Here is a 24,628-nt window from a genome sequence, read left to right as displayed (position 1 = left end):
CACCATTGAATCTGGGCAGAATTTAATAAGAGCTTAATTTGCCTGCAGCTGGAGGAATCTGTATCCAAAAGAATCACATACTGCAGCTATCTCATTCTGAAGCTCCTTTCCAGTTGTTTCACCTGATCTAAAAGCGAGAATATGCCTAGCTGCAAATCTTATTTATTTGCTCAATAGGATAGTTGCCAGAAGATTATCATCCTATGGGTTAACAATGTTGAGCTCTCCTTTAAATGTATGGATTTGGAGTGGTTCTATCTGATTGATGGGTTTCAGGAGTTAGTGAAATACCAAACGTCTTTGTATCTCTTGATTAGGCAGTGCAATTTAAAAAAAAGAATTCGATAGAATAGGCTAAGAAGCTGGATAACATGCATTTACATCTGTCCACACAGTTATCACCCAAGTTACTCATCACTTAGAAGCATAAATAGCTGTATTTGAGAGAAGTCACATGACTGTAACCATTACATTCCTTGCAAATTTAACAGTGCTTGTAAAACATGAAGCTGTAAGTATCAGGGCATCCTGTCCACCAAGGAAGAACATTACAGTGCTTCTTAACAGTTAGCTACATTGCCTGAACACCATAGTATAGCCAGAAATACAAAATGGAACACACAGCATTTAGACAAAACTGCAATGTATTTCCCTCTTATTCAGTATCTTCTAGTGGAGGATGGGGCAGCTGCCAAGGTGTTGTTTCTTGCAGCCACACCTCAGAAAAGCTTTCCAGGTTTGGTAGTCTTAAACATCAAATCAGATTCTCCAGTCAACTTACAAGACAGGGAAAGGATTTACAGTCCGAATCAACTGGGTTCTTATAGTGACACTGGATATGCAATCCACATTAAATCTGCAGGAGAAGAGTGCAGTCTACAACAGTGAGCTGCTGAAGGGCAAGGAGACACGCCGCAGGTGAGATCAAGATGCCATTTTATGCACTGCCACTGTGATGCCATCATGCCTCTGGATCATGATATTACTGTAAGAAACAGAAAGGGGTTTTTTCCCCCAACATACCACTATTATAATCCTGAGCATTCGCATAGCAGAAGCAAATCTTAAACATTAACAAAAATAGCACAGGTTTACTGTAGCTCAGTTGCTTTTAGTCTAATTCTCAAAGTGTTTGTGCATGGTAAACCTGTAGCATTTATCATTGCAACAGCTTTGAAGAAGCCTATGAAATAGGGATTTCCAAACAGCCTCAGGCTAGTGCCATCTGCACAAACGGTGTTGCTTTTTATGTAAAAAAAAACTACACTCCAATAAGACAGACTGCGCTCTTAGATCTTCAGTGTGTTTCAAACACCAACAAGCACTCAAAACTTTAGTCAGTCTCTTGAGGTTTGGAGAATCTGGAAGTTTTTAATCACAACGATTAAACTTTATCACAAAGTTACAAAAAGATGGTGAGAAAGTATTCGTTTAAAGATCGGAATTACTGCTTTAAGAACTTCAAGAACTGTCACAGGACATGCAGAGGAAAAATCTTCCAGTATCACTAACAGACAAGTTACCTCATCTAGATAGCTTGCTTCTGCTGTCTGTTTGTGCCAAGCAAAGTGTGGCTTCAGAAATGTACAAATTCAAGGGATAGACTCAGCAACATGCTCTCGTAGCATGGGAATGCAAAACAAGTTTTACCAGTTCGAGCTCAAAATTTTTTTACACCCCCCCGTTTGAAAGAGCAAAACAGAAATTGTTGCTAGTGTTTCTAAATATATGCCTGTTTCAGTCTTACAGAGTTGCACTCATTTAAATAATAGTTATTGCTTCTCAAACTCCTAACTAGTAAAAAAGCAAAAGATCTTCACATGGAACCCCCCCCCAAAGCAGTACAAATGTACCAGCCTGCTTGCACTCACATCACAAGAGAACTTAACCAGTGGACCTCCCAAGCCATTTATACAAAAATAGTATCTGCCCCATGTGAGTAGCAATCCACAGAGCTGCCCAAGAAATTATGCAAGCCATTTTTACACTAGTATTGGTCTACTGAAGGAATTAGAGAAAGGAGAACAATAGATCCAAAGAAGTGGGGGCCAATAATCATGGGGGGGGGATCTCATCCCTCCATCTTGCTCACCCTCAGCTCTGCTGCCTCCATGGACCCTGGCTGATGCAGCAGCTCAGGCTTGGGCTCCTCCTCCCCGCAAAGGCAAACTCATGGGGAGGGGAACATAAAGTCATGCTGGATCAGAGAAAGGCCCATCAAGTCCAGCAGTCTGTTCACACAGTGGCCAACCAGGTGCCTCTAGGGAGCCTACAAGGAAGACGACTGCAGCAGCATCCTGCCTGTGCTGCAGAGCGCCTAATTTAATAGGTGTGCTGCTCTGATACTGCAGAGATCAGGTAGGTATCATGACTAATATCCATTTTGACTAGTATCCATGGATACTCCTATCCTCCATGAACGTGTCCACTCCCCTCTTAACCTCACTCATCTTTCCTGCTCACTCACCATTTCCCCCTGCCTACCTGCCCCCTTTCTCTGGCTGCTCTGCCTGCTCGCATCCACCCACCACTCTAAAGAGAGTGTTGGTGGGGAGCCAGCAGCAGCTTCTGCCCTCCCATCTAATTCAAGCTGCAGCTCCCTTTCCTCCAATATCTCTCATACGCAGCAGGGATGCTGTGGGATGGCAAGTGCAGACAATTTTCCTGTAGGGGAAAATTTAATCCCCCTTTCAATTTAAAAAACAGTTTTGTATTTTCTCTGCAAACTGAGGTGTTTTTTTTTTTTTAATCTCTACTATGATGAAAATGATGATGTATGTGCTTACCCAGTATCTGATTCCAGGCAAACAACAGGAATATCTGTTGGATCAGATGCAAGTTTGGCCGCCTGCTGAGCTAGAACAGATATCACGCCTGCATGTTCATCTGAAAGGGTGCCGCGACCTAAAAGACAGTACCGTATGGCAAAAGAATGATTTAAAAAAACACACGACAATAAGGATATACAGAATGGTGTTAATTCAGGACTACATAATTCTTTAAAAAGGAGAGTGAGATCACATTTTAACCCTGCTTTATTGGCAGTGCCTTCTTGCACTAATTATTAGCCCCATATTTCAAATAAAATGAAATGTACCAAGATTGCATCAGAACAAAGAAACACTGAGTTGTAAGCTTGAATTCAATACTCCCACATCCCATTTCAATCCTTTTTCCAGCAAGGATAAAAGGGAGGAGTAGTTCATACAACAACTGGAATTTTTTGTTTCCACAATATGTGTTTTTTGTCTTGTAGCTTAGATGGCTTTTTAAAAGAGACACATTCAGGGAGGATCGGTCTGCTAAAGGCCTCAATGCATTTCGCAGATGCTGGGGCAAGAAACATACCCCATTGGTGAGTTCCCTAGATGGCTGGCCGTTTGCTGAATACAAAATAATGGCCTACCTGGACCTGGAGTTCAGTTTTTATTTGCTGCTGCTACACTGTTATTGTCTTGGCCCTGTTTGTAGCAGAAAAATTCCTTTAACAGCAGCATAGAGACTCTCCAGATATCCCCCACACTTACAGATTTCAGTGATGGCCACAGCAACATCATAGTGAAAAAAGGAAACTCTGCACATATGCAAAAGTATTCATGTTTTATTCTAGAATGGAGCAGGGCTGAGTCCTGACTTGAATTAAGCTGTGCTGCAAACCTAACAGTAGTGCAGAAACTTCATGGAAAACTGAACTATCAATGGCTACTAATCATGATTGATATCTACTCCCTCCAGGGCCAGAGGTAGTATGCCTCTTTAAATCAGCTGCTGGCGAGCGCAGGCCAGATGATGTTGTTGCAGGGTTCTTGTTAGTGAGCTTCCTAGAGGTAGCAGGTTGGCCATTGTGTGAGCAGAATGCTGGACTAGCTAGGTCTTTGGCCTGATCTAGCATGGTTCTTATGTTAACTCCTTTTCAATGATTGCCACTCTTTTCCTGGTCATCCTTTGTTCTTCACAATTTCCATGATCATTTTCCTCATTCCTTTTCTCCCCCCCCAATTTTTGTCCTCTTTAATCTGATCCTCGTTTCTCTGTCCTTGCACTGTTCCCTTCTACTGCCCTTTTAACTCACTCTTATCCCACATTTCCTATCCTTTTATTTCCCCCTCCTCAGGTTCTCATTTTTCTTTTCTCTCTCCCTCAGCCCATGTATTCAATTTTTTAGTCTAGGTTCTCGCTTCTCTACTCCCCCCCGCCTCCCCACACACCACAAGAAGACTTGTTCTCAGCTGCCAGGAAATACTAACTAACAGATCTGGGAAAGACGGGAGAATCCCAAACATAAGAAGAACCTGCCGCCAATTTATCAGGATTGACCAAAAAGAGCATGTATAGATTAGGACCCCAATACTCTAGCTCCCCCAGGTCACTTAGAAAACTATAAAGGAGCCAATATCAGCCTGATTTTTACAGCTCCAAGTTACTGTAACTGGCTGTTTTTACTTGCCCTACATTCACATAGCACATCAGCATTCAAAAGATACAGGAATGATTAAAATAGCACCCATCACTGATTGGGCCACCTTAGCCTGCACACCTGAAACAACTCATAGCTAGCTTTATGGCACCTTTACAGTGTAATGAGTTAATGGACAATAACTGATGCAAGGAAGTCACCATACTAGTCACCAGTATCAGACAACTAAGTTGAACTGCCCAGAGACTGAATGCAACTGCCAAATAATAAAGGGTTGGATTGACAGATTACCAAGGTGGATAAAAATCAATAACTTTCTAAGAAAAAAAATCAAAATAATTTGATTTCTTTATTTAAATCAGTTTTTAATTTAAATTGGATTTCTGTAATTCCAGGGGATCCCCAGATCCTACCTGAAGGCTGCCATCCCTACACCTTACTCACATTCCTATCAATTCAAGAAGCACAACCCCACTTAGATTACTAGGTGTCCCAGTGGTCCATCTTAAACAAATTAACAGTCCTTCATAGCGCACTAGGAGGAACATCCGGAGTGGACAACAGCTGGGAAACAATAAAAAAGACAGCTGGATTTTAATGTTTTTGCTGAGAATGAGGAGAGAGTGAAGGAAACCTAAGGGCAGAGGGAAAGAAAGTATGAGCAGTTAAGTTTCTAGGTTACTCACAGCCCAGATTTAGTCCCTGAGAATCGGTACACAGGACTCCGGCAATGGAAGGATTCTTCATTCTAGTAAAGGGGAAAACGACAATAACTGCACCAGAGAGAATAGACGCGCATATTTCCCGCCTGCCCTCCGTCCCTCCCTCCCTCCCTCCCAATCCTGACCCTTTAAGAAAGGCAGGAGGGAAGCAGCACTTACGTGTCTTCCAAATGATGCTCCAACGCTCCTTCCATGTTGCTCTACGCCAAGGCCTCTTCCGCATCCGGAAGTGTGCGGTCAGCTGGTTTTAGTCACCTGATAAGGGAACGTAAACGGCGGCTCAGTAGGACCAAGATTCTAAGCCGAGAAGGCGGTGGTCGAGTTTGCGTTCCGGAGCATTGCTGCGTGCTTGGGGATGGCCGGGTGGTGTTTTACTTTAAGCCTTCATCCGATTTACGCGGAGAGGAATCCCATCGATAAGCGGGACTTACTTCCGATCGAACGTGTTTGAGATAGGGGGTTTGTCACTTTGATTAATTAGCGTTTAGGTAGTATGGCTAGGGTTGCCAACCTCCAGGTGGTGGCAGGAGATCTGCTACTACAACTGATCTCCATGGCACATGTATTAAAAGTGGCTCACATTCATACTAACGCTTACAATATCGCTTTAATAGACAAGGGCCAGAGTCCAGTAGCACCTTAAAGACTAACAAAAATATTTTCTGGTAGGAGCTTTCGTGAGCCACAGCTCACTCCTTCATATCTGAAGATGTGAGCTGTGGCTCACGAAAGCTCATACCCTACCAAACAAAATTTTTTGTTAGTCTTTAAGGTGCTACTGGACTCTGGCCCTTTTCTACTACTGCAGACAGACTAACACGGCGACCCACTGTGAAATATCGCTTTAAGGTAGACTAGTATTTATTGCCCTTATCGCAGATCCAGGAAGGAGCGTGTGTGAGAAGCTGTGAGCTAGAGGATTGACTATGAGGCTATGGTGAAAATGAGATTTGAACCACGGATTTTGTGTGCAATCCTACGGTTTGAGAGGTATAGGGGGGCAGCTAAGCACCCCACCCCTACTGCCAGCTCTGGGTTGGGAAATACCTAGAGGTTTTGGGGGTGGAGCCTGGGGAGGGCGTAGTTTGGGGAAGGAAAACACCTCAGCGGGGTACAATGCTATAGAGTCCATCCTACAAAGGTAATATTTTCTTCAAGGAAACTGATCTCTATTTTTTGGAGATCAGTTGCATTAGCGAGAGACCTCCAGCCCTCCCCTGGAGGCTGCAAAAAATTACTCACAATACTAGTAACAACAAGTAGAGCAAAAAAGAACTAGTAGGACTCAATCAAGAAATTGAACAATTAATAAAAGTGCTATAATAGAAACCACACAAGTGTACAATACATACAATATAAACACTATAAACAAGGAAATATTAGAAACAAATGGGAAAAAGTCCAAAGTCCAAAGGTCTTATCCTATTCAATCTTCTTCTGATCCAAACGTGGGTACAAAGTCCATATAGGTCCAAAGATTATATAAAGACAACGGAGGAAACGCTATTCCGGATATCTTAGCGCTTTCACCAAAGCACGGCTTCATCAGCCTATAAAATTCATATAACAATTTTTATAATGTTTTACATTTTTATAAATAATCCATGATAATTGATAATAATTGTAAGGATAGACAACAATAATATTATATAAAAGCTTACCTCTTAGTGTGTTAGAAAGCATACTCATTGGGAGGAATATATTCCATATATTTTGATTATCTTTCTTTTTCGTAAAAAACGTATTAGTTTCTAATAATATACTATTTTTTGCAATTTTTGATTAGTTTTTATGCTCCCAAAGAAAAGGGCTGCTAAACCTTCCGGTCTTAAGTTGAATTGTGATAGACTGTGTGAGCAGATATAGAGCTAATGGGTCACATGCTGCTATACTTACTAAATTCTTAAAGGCGCAGTGTCAAAAATGCGCAGTGTCAAAAAAAAGGGGGAGTCACTCAATTCATAGAAAACAGGACAAATCAAATTCATTGTTTAACCCGTTGGGGGCCAAGGTGTTAAATAAATGTATGAAGCGCATTTCATTTTGAAGGAGCACTTTCTGTACGTCCCTATGGTCATGTGGATGATCATGATAAACCCACAGTACAAAGAATCTCATATCAGTTTCAGAATGTTTGTATTTCACAAAATGGCTCGTTAGTGGAGCCTCAAAGTTCAAAGAGCGCAATCTCGATCTGTGTTCTCCTATGCGCAGCCGAACTGGGCGCATAGTGCTGCCAATGTATAATTTAGAACATTTACATGTGACCGCGTAAATTACGCGGCTAGTGGCACAGTTGGAGAAGTGTCTCAATTGGAATCTGAAATCTGAAGTTGCTGAGCGAAATTCTTTGACAGGAAGACTCAGCGGGCACACGGAGCATTTCCCGCATTTAAAATGGCCGACGGCCGAGACGTGTGGCACAGGTTTTTTAAGGAAGTCAGAATGTACTAGACGATCCCTAAGAGCTTGGGTCTTACGCATTCCAAAAATCGGAGGAACATTGCATCCAGGAATATCTTTAATAATGTGCCAATGTCTCCTAATAGCCTGTTTGATTGCAAAGGAATGTTTACTATAAGTTAAAGAGCAATACACGTTCTGTTTTGAAATTGGTGTTTTTTTGGAGAACAAAGAATGGCGTTCTCTTTCATTGGCTCTATTCCAGGCTTGAGAGACAACCTGAGGTGGATAACCCCTTTTTGTTAAAGAAACAGTCATATTCTCAGAGGCTTTTTTAAAGTCAACCGCACAGGTTGCATTTCTTTTTAATCTCAGAAAGTTGCTAAAGGGAAGATTATTTTTTAGATGAATCGGATGATTGGAAGCGTAATGCAGCCCAGAATCCTTAGATATACTTTTTTTATAAGGTCTTACAGCTAGCTTTCTATCAGATCTAACAAAAACTTCCAAATCTAGAAAAGGTATACTAACAGGGTCACATTGGCCAGTAAACGTCAGATGTTCATTAATGGTATTTAACCACGTGGCAAATTTATCAAATGTTTCAGAGCAGTCAAAAAGAAAAAATAAATCATCAACATACCGTTTATAAATAAATAAATGTGATGCAAAAGGATTATTATTGATGATATGAGCCAATTCAAAATCAATCATGAAGAGATTCGCGATAGCAGGGGCACACGCGGCGCACTTGTCTCTCAAGCCTGGAATAGAGCCAATGAAAGAGAACGCCATTCTTTGTTCTCCAAAAAAACACCAATTTCAAAACAGAACGTGTATTGCTCTTTAACTTATAGTAAACATTCCTTTGCAATCAAACAGGCTATTAGGAGACATTGGCACATTATTAAAGATATTCCTGGATGCAATGTTCCTCCGATTTTTGGAATGCGTAAGACCCAAGCTCTTAGGGATCGTCTAGTACATTCTGACTTCCTTAAAAAACCTGTGCCACACGTCTCGGCCGTCGGCCATTTTAAATGCGGGAAATGCTCCGTGTGCCCGCTGAGTCTTCCTGTCAAAGAATTTCGCTCAGCAACTTCAGATTTCAGATTCCAATTGAGACACTTCTCCAACTGTGCCACTAGCCGCGTAATTTACGCGGTCACATGTAAATGTTCTAAATTATACATTGGCAGCACTATGCGCCCAGTTCGGCTGCGCATAGGAGAACACAGATCGAGATTGCGCTCTTTGAACTTTGAGGCTCCACTAACGAGCCATTTTGTGAAATACAAACATTCTGAAACTGATATGAGATTCTTTGTACTGTGGGTTTATCATGATCATCCACATGACCATAGGGACGTACAGAAAGTGCTCCTTCAAAATGAAATGCGCTTCATACATTTATTTAACACCTTGGCCCCCAACGGGTTAAACAATGAATTTGATTTGTCCTGTTTTCTATGAATTGAGTGACTCCCCCTTTTTTTTGACACTGCGCATTTTTGACACTGCGCCTTTAAGAATTTAGTAAGTATAGCAGCATGTGACCCATTAGCTCTATATCTGCTCACACAGTCTATCACAATTCAACTTAAGACCGGAAGGTTTAGCAGCCCTTTTCTTTGGGAGCATAAAAACTAATCAAAAATTGCAAAAAATAGTATATTATTAGAAACTAATACGTTTTTTACGAAAAAGAAAGATAATCAAAATATATGGAATATATTCCTCCCAATGAGTATGCTTTCTAACACACTAAGAGGTAAGCTTTTATATAATATTATTGTTGTCTATCCTTACAATTATTATCAATTATCATGGATTATTTATAAAAATGTAAAACATTATAAAAATTGTTATATGAATTTTATAGGCTGATGAAGCCGTGCTTTGGTGAAAGCGCTAAGATATCCGGAATAGCGTTTCCTCCGTTGTCTTTATATAATCTTTGGACCTATATGGACTTTGTACCCACGTTTGGATCAGAAGAAGATTGAATAGGATAAGACCTTTGGACTTTGGACTTTTTCCCATTTGTTTCTAATATTTCCTTGTTTATAGTGTTTATATTGTATGTATTGTACACTTGTAGTGGTTTCTATTATAGCACTTTTATTAATTGTTCAATTTCTTGATTGAGTCGTACTAGTTCTTTTTTGCTCTCCCCTGGAGGCTGGCTACCCTATGAATTGTGATGCCAGTGGTACCATAACTGTTTTTGTATAAGGCCAAAAATAGACTCCTCTGTCCTCAGAAAAGGCATGTGAGTATACTGGTTATGAGAAATGGTGCTTTGCACAGGCAGTAGGGTTTCCAACCCCCAGGTGAGGGCTGGAGATCTCCCAGAATTATAACCAATCTCCAGATGACAGAGAGCAATTTCCCTGGGAAAAAAATGGCTGTGTTGGAGGGTGGACTGCATGGCATTATACCCTACTGAGATCCCTCCCCTCCCTGACCCTCCTCTCCCAGGCTCCATCTTAAAATCGCCAGGTATTTCTGAACCTGGAGTTGGCCACTCTTAAGAGGCAGCAAAGGCTGATATAGTTGCTTCTGCAGAACCCTTACAGGAATTCTACTTCAGGATTCAAGCACGTAACAGAAATCTCCACTCTTGCTGAGGATCCAAAGACAATGAACCTCTCTCAAGTATACAATAGCTACTGTGCATTGGTTTAACTACATCATAGAGACATGCTGGTATTGCTGTGCTCTGGATGGTTCTTTCCATGTAGGGCTAATGTGGGGACATCAGCACCATGCTACTCCCTGACTGGTGCCTGTAGGTAGGGTCACTATGAACCTCAGTGCCTTGCTTTGGTTTTTCCCCCCTGACAGTGATACCACCACAAAACCTTCCCCTGAAATTTGGTTTAGTGCTTCGCTGCAGCACAAAACTCTCTAGAGTATTATGTCCCTATGATTCCTACATTACTAACTACACAATCAAATACATTTCAGTAAGTAATAAAGCAAAAAAGAGATTGAATAATGAAACACTGCAACTCAAATTAACCTTCAGACTGCTGAGTCACACGTCCACACCATATCCAATATGATTTTATGGCTGCCACTACTCTATTTTATGTTGCGATTTTTACTGTTTTATGCACTGGTGTTTTATTCTGTTTGGATTTTATTTCATGACTGTATCCTGCCATGAGTATGTTTGAAAATAACGGGTGAAGGGGAAATTAGTTAAATAAATATCCTTCTGTTGTCCACAAATAACATATATGACAACAGACCTTTTAAAAAACCTACTTATCTGAATTTCCTGCCTAAAAAATTTGGATTTGTTTTGCTGTAGGTATTTTTCTTTGCTTCCCCCCGCCCCCAGCAGGTACCCAAAGCAGCTTACAAAAATCCAATCGAAATAAACAAAAAAAAATGCCATGAAGTACATCCTGGGTTTATGTTGTGGAGATGGCTGCAGTTTAAAACTAGAATATGCAGTCTCTGTCTGTCCTTCCACTGGTCTCGGTCTCGGTCTCTCTCTCTCTCTCTCTCTCTCTCTCTCTCTCTCACACACACACACACACAAATAAATCCCTGTTGGAATTGATTTGCCAAACTCTTCTGAAGAGCTAGACTGCAACCCCCACTCCTGGAAAGCACCAGTGACCGCCCCCCAAAGCTGTATGTAACAACTGGAATCGAGCACTGTGTTCTGCATATTAAATGAAATGCCACATTAATTCTGGTGCATCAGCACTCTTTCCCTGATGAGAAAGCCAGGCACAAAAAGAGTAATGTCTCTCTTGGTACTTCCAATCACCTATGGGAGTGTGATAAACATCATCCCATCTGTCACATCAGCAGCATCGAGCCCAAGTGAAAAGTCATTTGAATTACGTGTGGAAAGTAAAGGTTTATCATACTGTGGAGAAGGAGCTGTGAACAGAAGAGAAAACTTGTCCATCATTCTAGGCAAGCAGGAATCAGTTGGGATAAGGCAGTGCTGGAAGCTGACACATATTTCATCTGCAATGCCGGGACCCCACTGACCTACAACATTCATAACAGAGATATTAAAAGCCCAATCCTGAGAACCGCTGCTGTGGTGGTGGCCAGCTGCCAATGTAATAGTGGTGCCACTGGTGGGATCCCCTATGGACATTTGGGGGTGGGGATGCCAAGGTGCAGACCACATAGCGTGCCGGAGTCCATAGCAACCCTGGCAACACCTACCAATCAGGCAGCGACACCCAATGACATCCCTCCTAGGTGCAGCAACCCACCACCTGCCGATGTAGTCACTGTCAACACCACTCTCCCCGACAACATGGAATGTCAGAGGACAAGGAGAGAAGACCCAGCAATGGTGTAACCCCATCAGAGGCATGTGGCCTCTGTTCCCCCATGGTTAGGGTTGCAAGCTCCAGGTTGGGAAATACTTGGAGAGTTTCTTTCTTTAACTCCTCATCTCCACCACTCATTATTTCTTTAGGTCCTGCTTTTCAACTCACTGCCTACTTTGCCCCACTTTCTTTAATCTCTCTCTCTCCCTCTCTCCCCCCCTCTCTCTCCCACACACACAAACACACACACACACACACTCCTTTCTCCAACCCCTCACCGTAGCAGAATATAGGCTGTTTCTGCACCAATTGTTTGCAATGTTTCATGAAACGTTTTATTTTCTCATGTCCACACTGTTTCCCCTCCATTTGGCATTGGAAACGTTTTGCAATCGTTTAATGTCCATGTTATCTGCAACTACTTATAAGACGATGCTTTCCTTTTCTCCGTTTCAAAGACGACTTCCCCTGAGGTGTGGACAAGTTGGAGATGCTATTCATTTCTCCGCTCCTCCGTTGTCCACACCCACTTTGTTGCCCATCTCCCTCCCATTCTCCATTCCCCCTCCCTGCTTTTTAATTTTTAAAATTTGATTTATTTAGACAAGTGAAGGAACATTGGAGCGTTGGACTAACCCCCATTGATTTGTTAGTGCAAAATTAATAGTAAAGAGGATGGTGGAACTCTGATTGTTTGGGATGGGTGACTGCATGGAGGATTAAGGTTAGGTTTGGCATCCATTTTGAGTAGATTAACATTTTTCAATGCATAATGGTGGATTAGGCACATGTGTGCTAGAGAATCGCCATTTCCCAAACCTTCCCAGATATCTCCATGGCATTCGAACACCAGAATCACACAAAAATAGTGGAGGAAACTATTCAAAAAATGAAACCAGTGAGATGGCAGCCAATCACAGCTAGAGCACACGTGCAAAAACAAAAGAAAGGGGAGGAGAAGAGGGGGGAGCGTCTTGGGCATTCACAGCATCACGAATGATGCCACGCTCCCCTGCGCAACATATCGTTACTGGTGCAGCTGTTTGGAACAGACACAGAAATTTATTTCCCCCCAAAAGTTTACAAGCCTAAAAAGGCAGCAGAACAACTTTTGAATGTACTTTTGTCCCAGCAACATATAAGCTGTGTGTGTTGGGGGGGGGGGGGAATTTAAGGTAAGAAAAGATCCAGAGATAAAGGGGAAACTGACCCCCTCCCCACAGACAGTTTATCTCCCTACATTCTGTCCCTCCAGGCATTTGTCTCCCAGCCAGACTCCAATACCAGAAGTGGGCCCAGCTGGGGCAACAGTGTGTGGGGCAATGAAGTCCAGGGAAGTAACAGGGATTCAGCTCCCTTCATCCACATGCCCCCTTTAAAAAAACCAGGGCGGCTCCTCCCCCTGACATTATACGTGATTGGAGCACATAGGGTTGCCAGGTGCCCGCTGGTAGCGGGCAAACCCCTGGCCATTTACCCCTCTGCCCGCCGACCACCTGAGGGTCGGTGGGCAAACGTGCACGCGCGCGTGCATACGGCGCACGGCACTTCTGGTTTAGAACCGGAAGTTTCGCCTCGCAAGGGGTCTTTACCTCTTAGTTTGAGTGGTAAAGGGCTTTACGCACGCGCGATTACAAAGAAAAGCCTCCCGCCGGAGGAGAGGAGGCACCTAGCAACCCTAGGAGCACACCAGTATTTAAATGAGTCTGTCACCAATGGTCACATCTAGTTTAAGGCTGATATTGCTTTATGAAAACACATCTATTTACCGATGCTGTGTAAATTAGCTTTTTGGTCCTGTCATCTTTTCATGGTGGAAAATATATTTGCAATCATTTATTCAGTGGAGATGACTTACAGTTACAGTAGACAGCTTGAGCTGGTGAAATGGCTTCCTTCAATTTGCTCTCTTAAAACTGAACTAGAGTGCTTCAAATACGCCAATGCTGCACTCAGTGAATAAATGCTCTTAGTCTTGACGGAGCCACCGAAGTTCCATTTTATTTTGCTATGAAAGACTAACAGGGCTACCCCTTTGATATTAACCTTCTGCTGCCCAAACGTGTTGGGAGAATGGAATTCAAGCTCTTTGCACTCTGTCATCCCAGTGCTAACCAGGTTTATTTGGAAGGCCATGGTGTTGCTTTCAAGGGAAATTTCTTCCAAGTATGTTTAGGAATATTGTATTTTGGTCATATTACGAGAAGACAAGAGTCACTGGAAAAGACAATAAAGCTAGGAAAAGTTGAAGGCAGCAGGAAAAGAGGAAGACCCAACATGAGATGGATAACAATAAGAATAATAATTTCTATCCCGCCCTTTCCCAACAGAGTCAGGCTCAGGGTAGCTAACCACAGTAACAGTAATAAAATACATTAATATATCATAAATAGTATAATAATAAAACCTACATATATCCATAACAATAGTTAAAACCTAATGCACTTGAACTATCTCAAAATGGCACCTTAGCAATAAAATTCCCCCCTATGTTACCATCACCCTTCTAAGAAAGGGAATCTTCCTCCCATGGGTGAATTATTTTAGAACTCATGCCACCAGCAGGGAGCACAGATCTCTAGAAGGGTCCAGCAGTGGAGGCTGATTGATGTAAATACCGTTCCTGCCCTCACCCATAGGCCTGGTGGAACATCTCAGTCTTACAGGCCCTGCGGAACTGAATGAAGTCCTGTAATGCCCGGGTTTCATTTGACAGAGAGTTAGGGTTGCCATTTGGGTGGCTTTGGTGGGCAATTGCATGTGCGGGCAATTGCATGTGTGGTGATTTTGGCAGGCTATTGTGTGCGTGTGCGGCTGCATGCACGCGATGATGTCACATTGCTGCAACTGTTCTAGCATTCAACCCCTCAAAATCTGCGGGTTTGAACACTAAAGCGGCCGCAGTGATGCGGGTCTTCCATAAGTAAACCCAGAAGTGGCGTCACCATGTGAATGTGGCCGCCCCTGCTCTGTCTCCTAAAACCTCCCACAAATCAAGAGGGGGGACCTGGCAACCCTACAGAGAGTTCCACCAGTCCGGGACCAGGGCCGGAAAAGCCCTGGCCCTTGTCGAGGGCAGTCGGATATGTCTTGGGCCAGGGACCACCAGTAAGTTGTTTCCAGTTGAGTGCAGCGTTCCTTGAAGAATATATTGGGAAAGGTATATTGACTCTATAAAGGAAGCCATGGCCCTCAGTCTGCAAGACCTGAACAAGGCTGTTATCGATAGGACATTGTGGAGGAGATTAATTCATAGGGTCGGAAGCGACTTGACAGCACTTAAATGCACACCCTTGTTTAGGAATGCAGCTTAAATGTCACTATAGAAATGACTGATCATAGGCATAAATCACTGGGAAGTTCTCCTTCACATCCCCCAAGCATGTGACATGGGGCTTCCACAGGATAATTTCCGACTCCTTTCCCCAGTTCCTTTGAATTGTTTGTATTCTTTCTGACTTTTTTGGACAGAAGTCCCCTGTAGCAAAGAAACCAAGCTTTTCCAGCCAAGCAGTTTTTTAAAAAGATACACTGAAAAAGCAGTAAGATTGTTATTCTCGGGGTGTACATTTGTAAACACCCACATAGATATAAATAGGTTGCCAGCTACAGTAAATTGACCTATCTGTGTCAATAGATCCTGGCTTGTCAGATGAGAAAATTAAAATGTTATTGATCGGGGAAGTTAAGCAAAGCTTTTGAAAGAATCTCTGCTTGAAAAATGCTACCAGCCTCCTTTCACCCTAGTGCTGACGTCCAGCTAACAACCGCAGGGCTGACTCAGTATGGCAAATGTGGTCAGTGATCTCATTCTGTACAAACTTCTTTCTCCACTGAGGCAAGGGCATCCTGAACTGTGGGTTGTTTTCCTTCTCCATCCGGGTAGGCAGGACTAAAGTTTCTGACTTCCTGTGTCCCTTGGCGGGAAAACAGCCTGAGGAAGCCAGTTTCCATCCTGCCTATCCGGGTGGAGCAGGCAACTTCGCGCAGCTCTGTGCCAGAAGATCCTTTAGGCCCATTTCAGCAAAAAAAAAAAAAAAAAAAAAAAAAATTTCCTGTCTCTTTGTCTTCTAAGTACCGTGAGTCTTCCTCGTCTTCCCTTTCATTGTAAATCCCCTCCTACCTTCCTCTTGTTATCCTCCGTCTCCCTTTCCCTCTGTGTGCTAGACTATAGCCTCCAACATGGCCGACGCCATGTTAGCAAGGGAAGACGACCTTCTCTCAGAGAAGGACTTCCAAAGCGGGCTGGTTCAAACCACCCCCACGGGCTCCGGATCTCCCAACGGCCGTCCTGACGGACTATTAGGGAGCACTACTAATCCGGGAGAGACCCTAGCGGCCGAAACCTCCTCGGCCCCAATTAAATACAAAAAGGCGCGAAAGTCAGCGCCGCTGCAACCGGGCGCCAGAAGAAAGAGGCGCGGCGCTAAGCCCGCCGGCGGGACGAAAGCCGGGCGTAAAATACCCGACTCTTCGCCAAAAGTCTCCCTCGCATCCCGCACTGCCCAGAACGCAGACCAGGCGGCAGCAGCGAATTCATCCCTCCCGGCGGCGGCTTCTTCACCCTTCCTGGCGGGGACTGGTAATTACGCGGCAATGGCGGCTATGGGAGCATTCCAGGCGGGAGCTGGCAACCCCCCCCAACCAGGCGGCAGAGGGCGGCCATTTTATTTCCTGGCAAAGCGCAGACGATCTTATCAACTATGCCTTGCAACGCCAGTGGCAAGCCTTCCAATCCTTCCAGGCTCGCCTCCCTCCCTCCATGGCTGCGGGCCCCTATGGGATTCCCCCCAACCCTCTATCTCAGCCCATGCAACCCACTCTCCCCCATACTGAGGAGAATGGTGGCCCTTCTTCCTCTTCTACTACTAAATCCAAGGCATGGCCCACAAAAGTGGCCATGAAGGCTAAGCCTTCCGAGACTAGGGAGCCTCAGCCTGAAATTTCTAGATCCCCTCTCTCTTCAGCCGGTTATGAAGACGAAGAGATCGAGGAAGGTGAATTTGATTTGGACGAAGATCCACCCCAAGAGACAGATCAGCACACCAGACTGTTCTCGGGGGAGGATTACCAGGCCCTCTTAGCCAAAGCTATCCTAGCTCTCGATCTTAATGAAGACTCAGAGGCAGACCAAACAGATGAACCTAAATCCAAATTAAAGAAGGGAGTCAAGGAATGTTTTCCTAGACCCAAGTCACTCTCTAATACAGTTCCATTCCCGGAGTTTTTTTATTAATGCAGTCAGAGAGGAGTGGGACCACCCAACACCTAACAGACAGCTTCCCACTAATATTAGGAAGCAATACAATCTGGCCTCCCACGCAATGTCAATGCTTAAAGTTCCCTTGGTAGATGCCCCGGTCCTGGACCTACAATCCCCGGGCTTAGTCCCTGAGGATGGGGTGGGTTCCCTGAGGGACCAACTAGACAGGAAATCAGACTACCTGGCGAGAAAGGCGCACGAGGCTTCGGCTATGGCTATTCAGGCCAGTGCAACCACATCTATTTTTGCCAGAGCCTCATACCTGTGGATAAAAAAGATTATACAATTAGTTCCTGACGAAAACCTCAGGGTTTTGGGGGGTCTGGACAGGGTCCTTAACGCAGTAACATTAATGGCAGACGCATCTCTTGACACCATGTCATCAGTGGCCAGATCCATGGCAGCAGTCACTTCTATCCGAAGGGGACTCTGGCTCAGGGCCTGGCCTGCAGACTTTAAGGCCAAGACCACCCTCATGGCCTATCCTGTCAAAGAGGGCAGACTGTTTGGCGAGAAGCTTGACAGCATACTCGTCGAAACAAAGGATAAAAAGCAAGTGCTCCCCATGCAAATCAAAAAGGACCATCGCCACCCTTCATATCCTTCCTTTCGTCCCCCCAAGTTCTCACCCAAATTCAGATCCGAATTTAGAAGAGGTTCCTGGGGATCAAACAGGGGATCTTGGGGCACTACCAGATCCTTTCGTAGGGGGGGAAGAGCCTCCAGACCCCAGGGCTTCCAGCCCAGATCGGAAAAAGGAGACAGGTTCACTAAGCACACCCCTCAGTGACGCCAGTCACATTCAGGTGGGGGGAAGACTTCAGGAGTTTGCAGCAAGGTGGTCCATGTCCAAACCGGACAAATGGGTCTCACAGATTTTAACAAACGGCTATCTCCTGGAGTTCATGGTCCAACCTCGGGACCGATTCCTACGTTCCCCAATCTCATTCAAAAAGGGAAAACACCAAAGAACATTAACAGCTATCCAGCATTTGGTTCATATCAAGGCCATAGAACCAGTGCCCAGCCATCAGAAGGGCCAGGGAGTATATTCCATTTTCTTCACCGTCCCGAAGAAGAACGGGGACTGGAGGGCCATCTTGGACCTAAAGTACGTCAACAACAGGATGGCCCGCAGACATTTCCGTATGGAAACAGTCAAATCAATCGTGGAATCACTACTCCCTGGCACCTTTATGACGGCTGTGGACCTCACGGAGGCCTACCTCCACATTCCAATTCACCCACTACACAGATCCTTTCTCAGATTTGCCTATGGCCCCGACCATTATCAGTTCAGGGCCCTCCCCTTCGGACTGACCTCAGCTCCGAGGGTTTTCACCAAAATACTAGTCACCATCATTGCATCCCTCCGACAGGAAGGAATCCAGGTACATCCGTACCTGGACGACATCCTTATCTGTGCCCCAACCCACAGTCTCTCTCACACCCACACACAAAGGGTCATCCAGACCCTTCAGGAACACGGGTACATCATAAACTTCCAAAAAAGCTCACTGCACCCCTCACAGGTAATGACCCACCTGGGGGCCAAAATCAACTCCAAAACCAACTCCTTATCCCTACCTCAGGAAAGGATCAGGAAACTAATTTCCTCCGCACGCAACACGGCCAATCACAACACCGCAATGCTCATGTCCCTAGCGGCTCTTTTGGGGCTCATGGTGTCGTGCATTGCCATAGTACCATGGGCCCGATTTCACTCACGCCCACTACAGTGGCTTCTAAGGCCTCACCAGCTAGACATAGTAAAGAAAAAGATCAAGAAAATAGCTATCCCCTCAAAGGTCACTCACAGCCTTCTCTGGTGGACCAATCCATCCAACCTCTGCCAAGCCACACAGTACATACACGAAGATCCCATCCAAATCTTCACGGACGCCAGCCTATCGGGCTGGGGTGCCACCTTAGGCAATCAGATAACCCAAGGCCAATGGTCACAGCAGGAGTCTCGACTCCACATCAACCTGCTGGAACTCAGGGCAGTGAAATTGGCACTACAAAAATTCACACATACAATCAGGAAACACCATCTACTTATACGAACAGACAATATCACGACAAAAGCCTATATCAACAAACAAGGGGGTTCCAAGTCCTCTTCCCTGCACAGGGAAGCAGTGGCGATATTCACCTGGGCACAAGCCAACGTTCCCTCAATCAGGGCGGAACACATCAAGGGAAACCTCAACCTGCGTGCAGATTGGCTAAGTCGCCAGTCAATAGACGAGGGAGAATGGGAATTAGACCACACAACATTTCAGCAGCTTACAGAAATCTTTGGTATCCCTTCCGTCGATCTCTTTGCCTCCGAGTCAAATCACAAGGTTCCCAGATTTTACTCCAGGTACTTCCACCCAAGAGCAGAAGGCACAGACGCCCTTCTCAGTCCATGGCCCAAGGGTCTGCTTTACGCATTCCCTCCAATCCCCATCCTACCCAAGGTCCTCAGGAAAATACACCAACACAGAGCAGACGTGATACTGATAGCTCCTTACTGGCCCCGGAGACCATGGTTTGTAACTCTCAAGCGCATGTCCTACCAAGAACCGTGGCGAATCCCAGCGGAACAGACCACTCTCCACCAGGGGCCCATAACACACCCAGACCCCCAATGGTTCTGTTTGACCGCCTGGCGCTTGAGAGGAGGACTCTATTAAACCTTGGGTACTCTACAGATGTGGTCAACACAATCATAGAAGCACGCAGGCCGTCCACCCGACGCATATATAACGCGTCGTGGAAAGCCTTTGCCCGATGGGCAAGGAGAAAGAAACGCGACCCTCTTCACCCAGATATTCCCACAATACTAGAATTTCTCCAAGAGGGAGTCAGACAAAACCTCAAGGCCTCTACCCTGAGACGACAGGTAGCCGCCATCTCCACAGTAATACCTCTCTCAGACGGAGTCCCCACGTCACAACACAGGCACATTTCTGCTTTCCTAAAAGGAGTCTCCCAAATACAACCCCCGGTATTGCACAGGTTCCCTACATGGAACCTTAACCTTGTCCTAAAGGCTCTTACGAGACCACCCTTCGAGCCTCTCAAAACAGTACCCATGAGATACCTTCGCATGAAGGTACTGTTCCTTACGGCAGTCACTTCAGCCAGAAGAGTATCCGAGCTCAGGGCGCTGTCTATCAGAAAAGGATTATGTGTCTTTCACAAAGACAGGGTCGTGCTAACTCCCGACCCCACATTCCAACCAAAGATAAATTCACGCTTCCACAGGTCTCAGGAGATTAACCTCCCTTCTTTTTGCCCAAAACCAAACTGTCCAAGGGAGGCCACATGGCACACATTAGATTTAAGGAGGGCTATTCGTATATTCATCAACCGCACATCAGTCATCAGAAGGTCTGACTACATGTTCATAGGGATCTCAAACCCCGGTAAGGGACAGAGAATGTCAGCCGCCGCAATTAGTTACACGATCAAACTATGTATTGCAGAGGCGTACAAGGCGCAAGGCAAACCTGTACCGGGGGGTATCACGGCACATTCTCTTCGAAGTACCGCCACTACGACCGCGTTTGACAAACAAGCGCCGGTAGAAGAGATCTGTAAAGCCGCTACCTGGTCTTCAGTCTCAACTTTTGTCAGACACTATAGAATCCATACCTGGTCTTCAGCCCAAGCCTCCTTTGGTCGCAGGGTTTTACAAAGTGTGGTTGAGTAATATGTTCTTTCCCACCCTATTGGGAGCTCTTATAAGTCCCACAGCTCAGGATGCCCTTGCCTCAGCGGAGAATATAGCCTTGGTTACTCACCGTGAGGGCTTATTCTCCCCTGAGGCGAAGGGCATCCTGCCCCGCCCTTTCAAATAATCAGTTTTTAGAAATAGACCCCTGGCATCTCCCCACGCCAGCCGTAGTACTGTGTATAACCACAAATGTTAGCACGCCTGGTCTCTTGTTCGGTTATTCATATGTTATAATGCAGTGTCTCGTTAGTTTGTCTCGTTCCTGTAAACGTAGCTAGTACAGACGGTAACTGGCTTCCTCAGGCTGTTTTCCCGCCAAGGGACACAGGAAGTCAGAAACTTTAGTCCTGCCTACCCGGATGGAGAAGGAAAACAACCCACAGCTCAGGATGCCCTTCGCCTCAGGGGAGAATAAGCCCTCACGGTGAGTAACCAAGGCTATATTCCCTACCATAAAGAATGAGAAGCGCTGACTTCTTCTATGACCCTCGACAAGTCACTTACCCGCATACCTAAATAGCATATTTACACCAGATTCAGCAGAGGTGCACCACAAGGTGTGAAACTGCACAACAGAGGTTGTACCCCTTGGAAGACAAGACTTCTAGTCCTTTCTTGGTAAGAAAAAAAAAGTCCTGCTCACCATCATCACTGCTACCTCTATGGCCTTCTTCAAACATTCTTCAGCCCCGATAGACCATGATGGCATTCACAAATAGTGACCCTTATAGCCCTGAGTACACCAGCTCCATAGGAAGTTGGATGTTACAGGAGCTTAATGGAAGGAGTTTTGGCTTTCTCTCTCTCTTTCCCTTGTGCAGTTGTAGTTTTACTTCTCTCTGTTTTAATACTTCTTTCCTCAAGACACTGCAAAATGCTTGGCCATGTGCATGCTCCCTAGGTCCTTTTCTTAATTCAATATCCTCTGTAGTTGAAACACCATCTGTGGTTTTCAGTCCTAATCTTAGTTTATGACTAGATGCAGCAGAGTTGCCTTCTTTGTGGTACCTCCCTTGACCTCAAAAATAATCAGACCTCTGTGCATAGCTTTCCATCCCATTCCATAAACCTTTAATGGCATAGGTGCATAGCTTTATAGTATATGGCACATTTTAGCCTTGACAGTTCTATAAAACTTGAGAAATAGACACTGGATAGAATTCACGGTCATCTTACCTACCTATTAAGAAAAGCACTTTCACTAGGCTTACTAGATACCATTCACTACCTAGCCAGTCTCCTGCTTCATTTTCAGCACATGGAAAGGATATTTTGGTTCTCAAATATAAGCGATGAATAGATAGATATTAATGTGCAGATAAGAAGGTGGCTCCAGGTGAAAGCTTTAGATTTCTTAATCCCTGAGGAATATTTTGGGACAATCTAGGCTTGTACAAAAGAGATGGGCTCCCACCTGAATCTCAGAGAAACCAGACTGCTGGTGTTCAAGATATATGTGCACATTCCCTGTGTGAATTATAATCATATGAAATTGTCTTATACTGAATAAGACCATTAGGCAATCTAGCTCAGCCTTATCTGTGCAGAGTGACAGCAGCTCTCCTGGGTTTTAGGCATAGAAAGAGGTCTTTCCCAATGCTTCCTGCCTAGGGGTGCGCTAAAAAATAATAATCGGTAAATTTTGTATTGGACCTGGTTTTTTTAGGTAAATGAATATTCCTTCGGCTTTATTTCTGGGTTTCCTAAAAAAATTCGGATCCATTATAGTCTATAGAATTTATTTTCAAGGCTCCAGGTGATGTTTTTTGAGGTAGAGTCACCAAATTTGCAGCATAGCTGCAAGGGTCTCTCATTAGATGGACACCGAAGTTTGGTGAAGTTTGGGACAAGGATCCAATTTTATGGGCCCACAAAGGGGCCGACCCATCCTCCAGGCATTTGTGAGAGGCTACAGCTGAACTGTCAATCGGTTTTCAGGTTCAGAAGGTCAGCGTTGCTGAGGACTGACAGAAGGAGCCGAATGGCAGGCTGACACCACAAAGTCTGGGGGCTCCATTCGTATTTGGGTCACATAGCATGATGTCTATGCAAATTAGCTTCCACATTGAGGAAAACGGTTGAAATGCAAGAAAAATACAGCACAGAAAACATTTCTTTTGGTGGCAAATTACATCCTGTGAACAATACTTTATTATAATCATCAAAAAAACTGATTTCAAGAGATGGTCTCGGTGCGGGGAAATGAAGCCACTACTCAGGGCGACCTTCAGTTTGAGAGCAGGTTTTCATGGGGGGGGGGTGATATCGGAGCCAGCCGAAGTCATGACCAAAGTGGTTCTTCTGAAGGAGATTGCTCATCTGCGCAATTCAGAAGCTGGGTCAGCAGCTGATGAAGCTAGTGCTTTTCAGTTGGAAGGTATATCCCTCCAGATGGGACTGAGTGAGCCTCGTCTTTTAAATGGCTCTTCTGCTATCCAGATTACTCCACTGAAGGGTGACAGATAGTTTGATCTGACCAAGCTGGCTCCGATTACAAGAGCCCTACTTCAAGAGGGCCCCAACTATGGGGTCCTAACAAAACCAGTCAAAGATAGAAAAAAGGGAGAAGGCACAGAGCCGTGCATCTGAGCAAAGGCAAATAGCTGAAACCCTATCGCCTATTCAGCTTCAGGCAGATTCCCAGGTTTTGGTATTGGGTCGAAAATAAACCCAAATATTGCCAAAACAGCTAATTTTGGGTTTATTTTCAGTACGGGTTTACCAATATGCACAGCCCTATTCCTGCCTGCGATCCTTTAGCTGGAGATACCATGGAATAAATCTGGCACAGGCAATGCATGTAGTCTACCACTGAGCAACAAGCCCCACTCCTGAGTCAGTACAATCTTCCAGAATGATGTCACATGCCTTCACAGTCCATCGATCCTGGTTCTGAAATTAAATGAAGAAAGAGTGATAACTAGGGATAAGAAGCCCTAACACAGATCTGTTTTGCCTCACAAATGTGTCTGTTGTCACATTTATTTCTGGTCACTTGCTGGGATAAGTACTTATTTGCCTCATCTCCTTGGTGGTTCAGGGTAATGAACTCACAGCTATGCTGGCTGGACGTTATTGAAGCACTAGGGCAATCCTAAGTGTGCCTTCTCTGAAATAATTACTGGTTCCCAACAGAGAAAGTTGCTAATGTGTTTTTAGATGACTAGATAATTAAATATGGGCATTTAAATAAGGAACAGGCAGTCTACTTTCAACTATACAATCCTGCTATTTAGCATGTTTACCAGTGGTGTCATATCTATTTCTTTCTAAATTACACACTTCAGTTATTTAGCTCCTAGCTATTGTTTGTCTTGGTTTTCTCTGTATGGACTTTCTCATTCTTGGCATTTTTCTTGTCAAAACGAGTTGCTTGTCAAGCCTTGTGTTTTTTCTTCTTTCATGTTTTTGAGTTTTTTCTCTAATTCCTGTTTATTTATTATTTTTGTTGCCAGGTGATAGTTAATTGATGCTCTTCCCTTGTTAAAAACAAATTTTAGCAATCATCTCCTGCTATTACAACTGATCTCCAGCCGATAGAGATCAGTTCACCTGGAGAAAATGGCTGCTTTGGCAATTGGAGTCCATGGCATTGAAGTCCCTCCCCTCCCCCAAACCCCGCTCTCCTCAGGCTCCGCCAAAAAAACCTCCCACTGGTGGTGAAGAGGGACCTGGCAACCCTAAGTCCTCACTATGTAACAACATAAGGGATGCTGTCTATTGCGCACACACAAAGGCAGCACCTGGAACATAGCTGTTCTTAAATGCGACATGACTTTGCCCCGA

General features: G+C 44.6%; 1 protein-coding gene across 2 annotated transcripts; it reads right to left on the bottom strand.

Moving 5' to 3' along the window:
- Positions 1-808: 808 nt before the first annotated feature.
- Positions 809-5,401, bottom strand: LAMTOR5 (late endosomal/lysosomal adaptor, MAPK and MTOR activator 5). Of its 2 annotated transcripts, XM_056845256.1 has the most exons (4): positions 5,299-5,401; positions 5,104-5,165; positions 2,787-2,904; positions 818-985 (listed from the first exon to the last, which is right to left on the bottom strand). In XM_056845256.1, the coding sequence occupies exons 1-4, from the start codon at positions 5,331-5,333 to the stop codon at positions 925-927; spliced, it is 276 nt and encodes a 91-aa protein (XP_056701234.1). In that variant the 5' UTR covers positions 5,334-5,401; the 3' UTR covers positions 818-924. The 2 variants fall into 2 exon arrangements, with proteins under 2 accessions (XP_056701235.1, XP_056701234.1); XM_056845257.1 differs by lacking the exon at positions 5,104-5,165 and having other exon boundaries at positions 809-985; positions 5,299-5,368.
- Positions 5,402-24,628: the final 19,227 nt, after the last annotated feature.

The sequence above is a fragment of the Euleptes europaea genome, chromosome 2, assembly GCF_029931775.1.
Source record: "Euleptes europaea isolate rEulEur1 chromosome 2, rEulEur1.hap1, whole genome shotgun sequence".
Classification (NCBI taxonomy): domain Eukaryota; kingdom Metazoa; phylum Chordata; class Lepidosauria; order Squamata; family Sphaerodactylidae; genus Euleptes; species Euleptes europaea.
This window is presented reverse-complemented; position numbering and strand designations above follow the sequence as displayed.

What these genes read in the sequence shown, in the direction of transcription:
- LAMTOR5 (XM_056845256.1), bottom strand. Translation starts at nt 5,333, where the DNA reads ATGGAAGGAGCGTTGGAGCATCATTTGGAAGACAC. An exon ending in GAGCATCATTTGGAAGACAC is followed by an intron (nt 5,166 to 5,298) that starts GTAAGTGCTGCT and finishes CCCCTTTACTAG; the next exon opens with AATGAAGAATCCTTCCATTG. An exon ending in TCAGGGACTAAATCTGGGCT is followed by an intron (nt 2,905 to 5,103) that starts GTGAGTAACCTA and finishes ACTGTCTTTTAG; the next exon opens with GTCGCGGCACCCTTTCAGAT.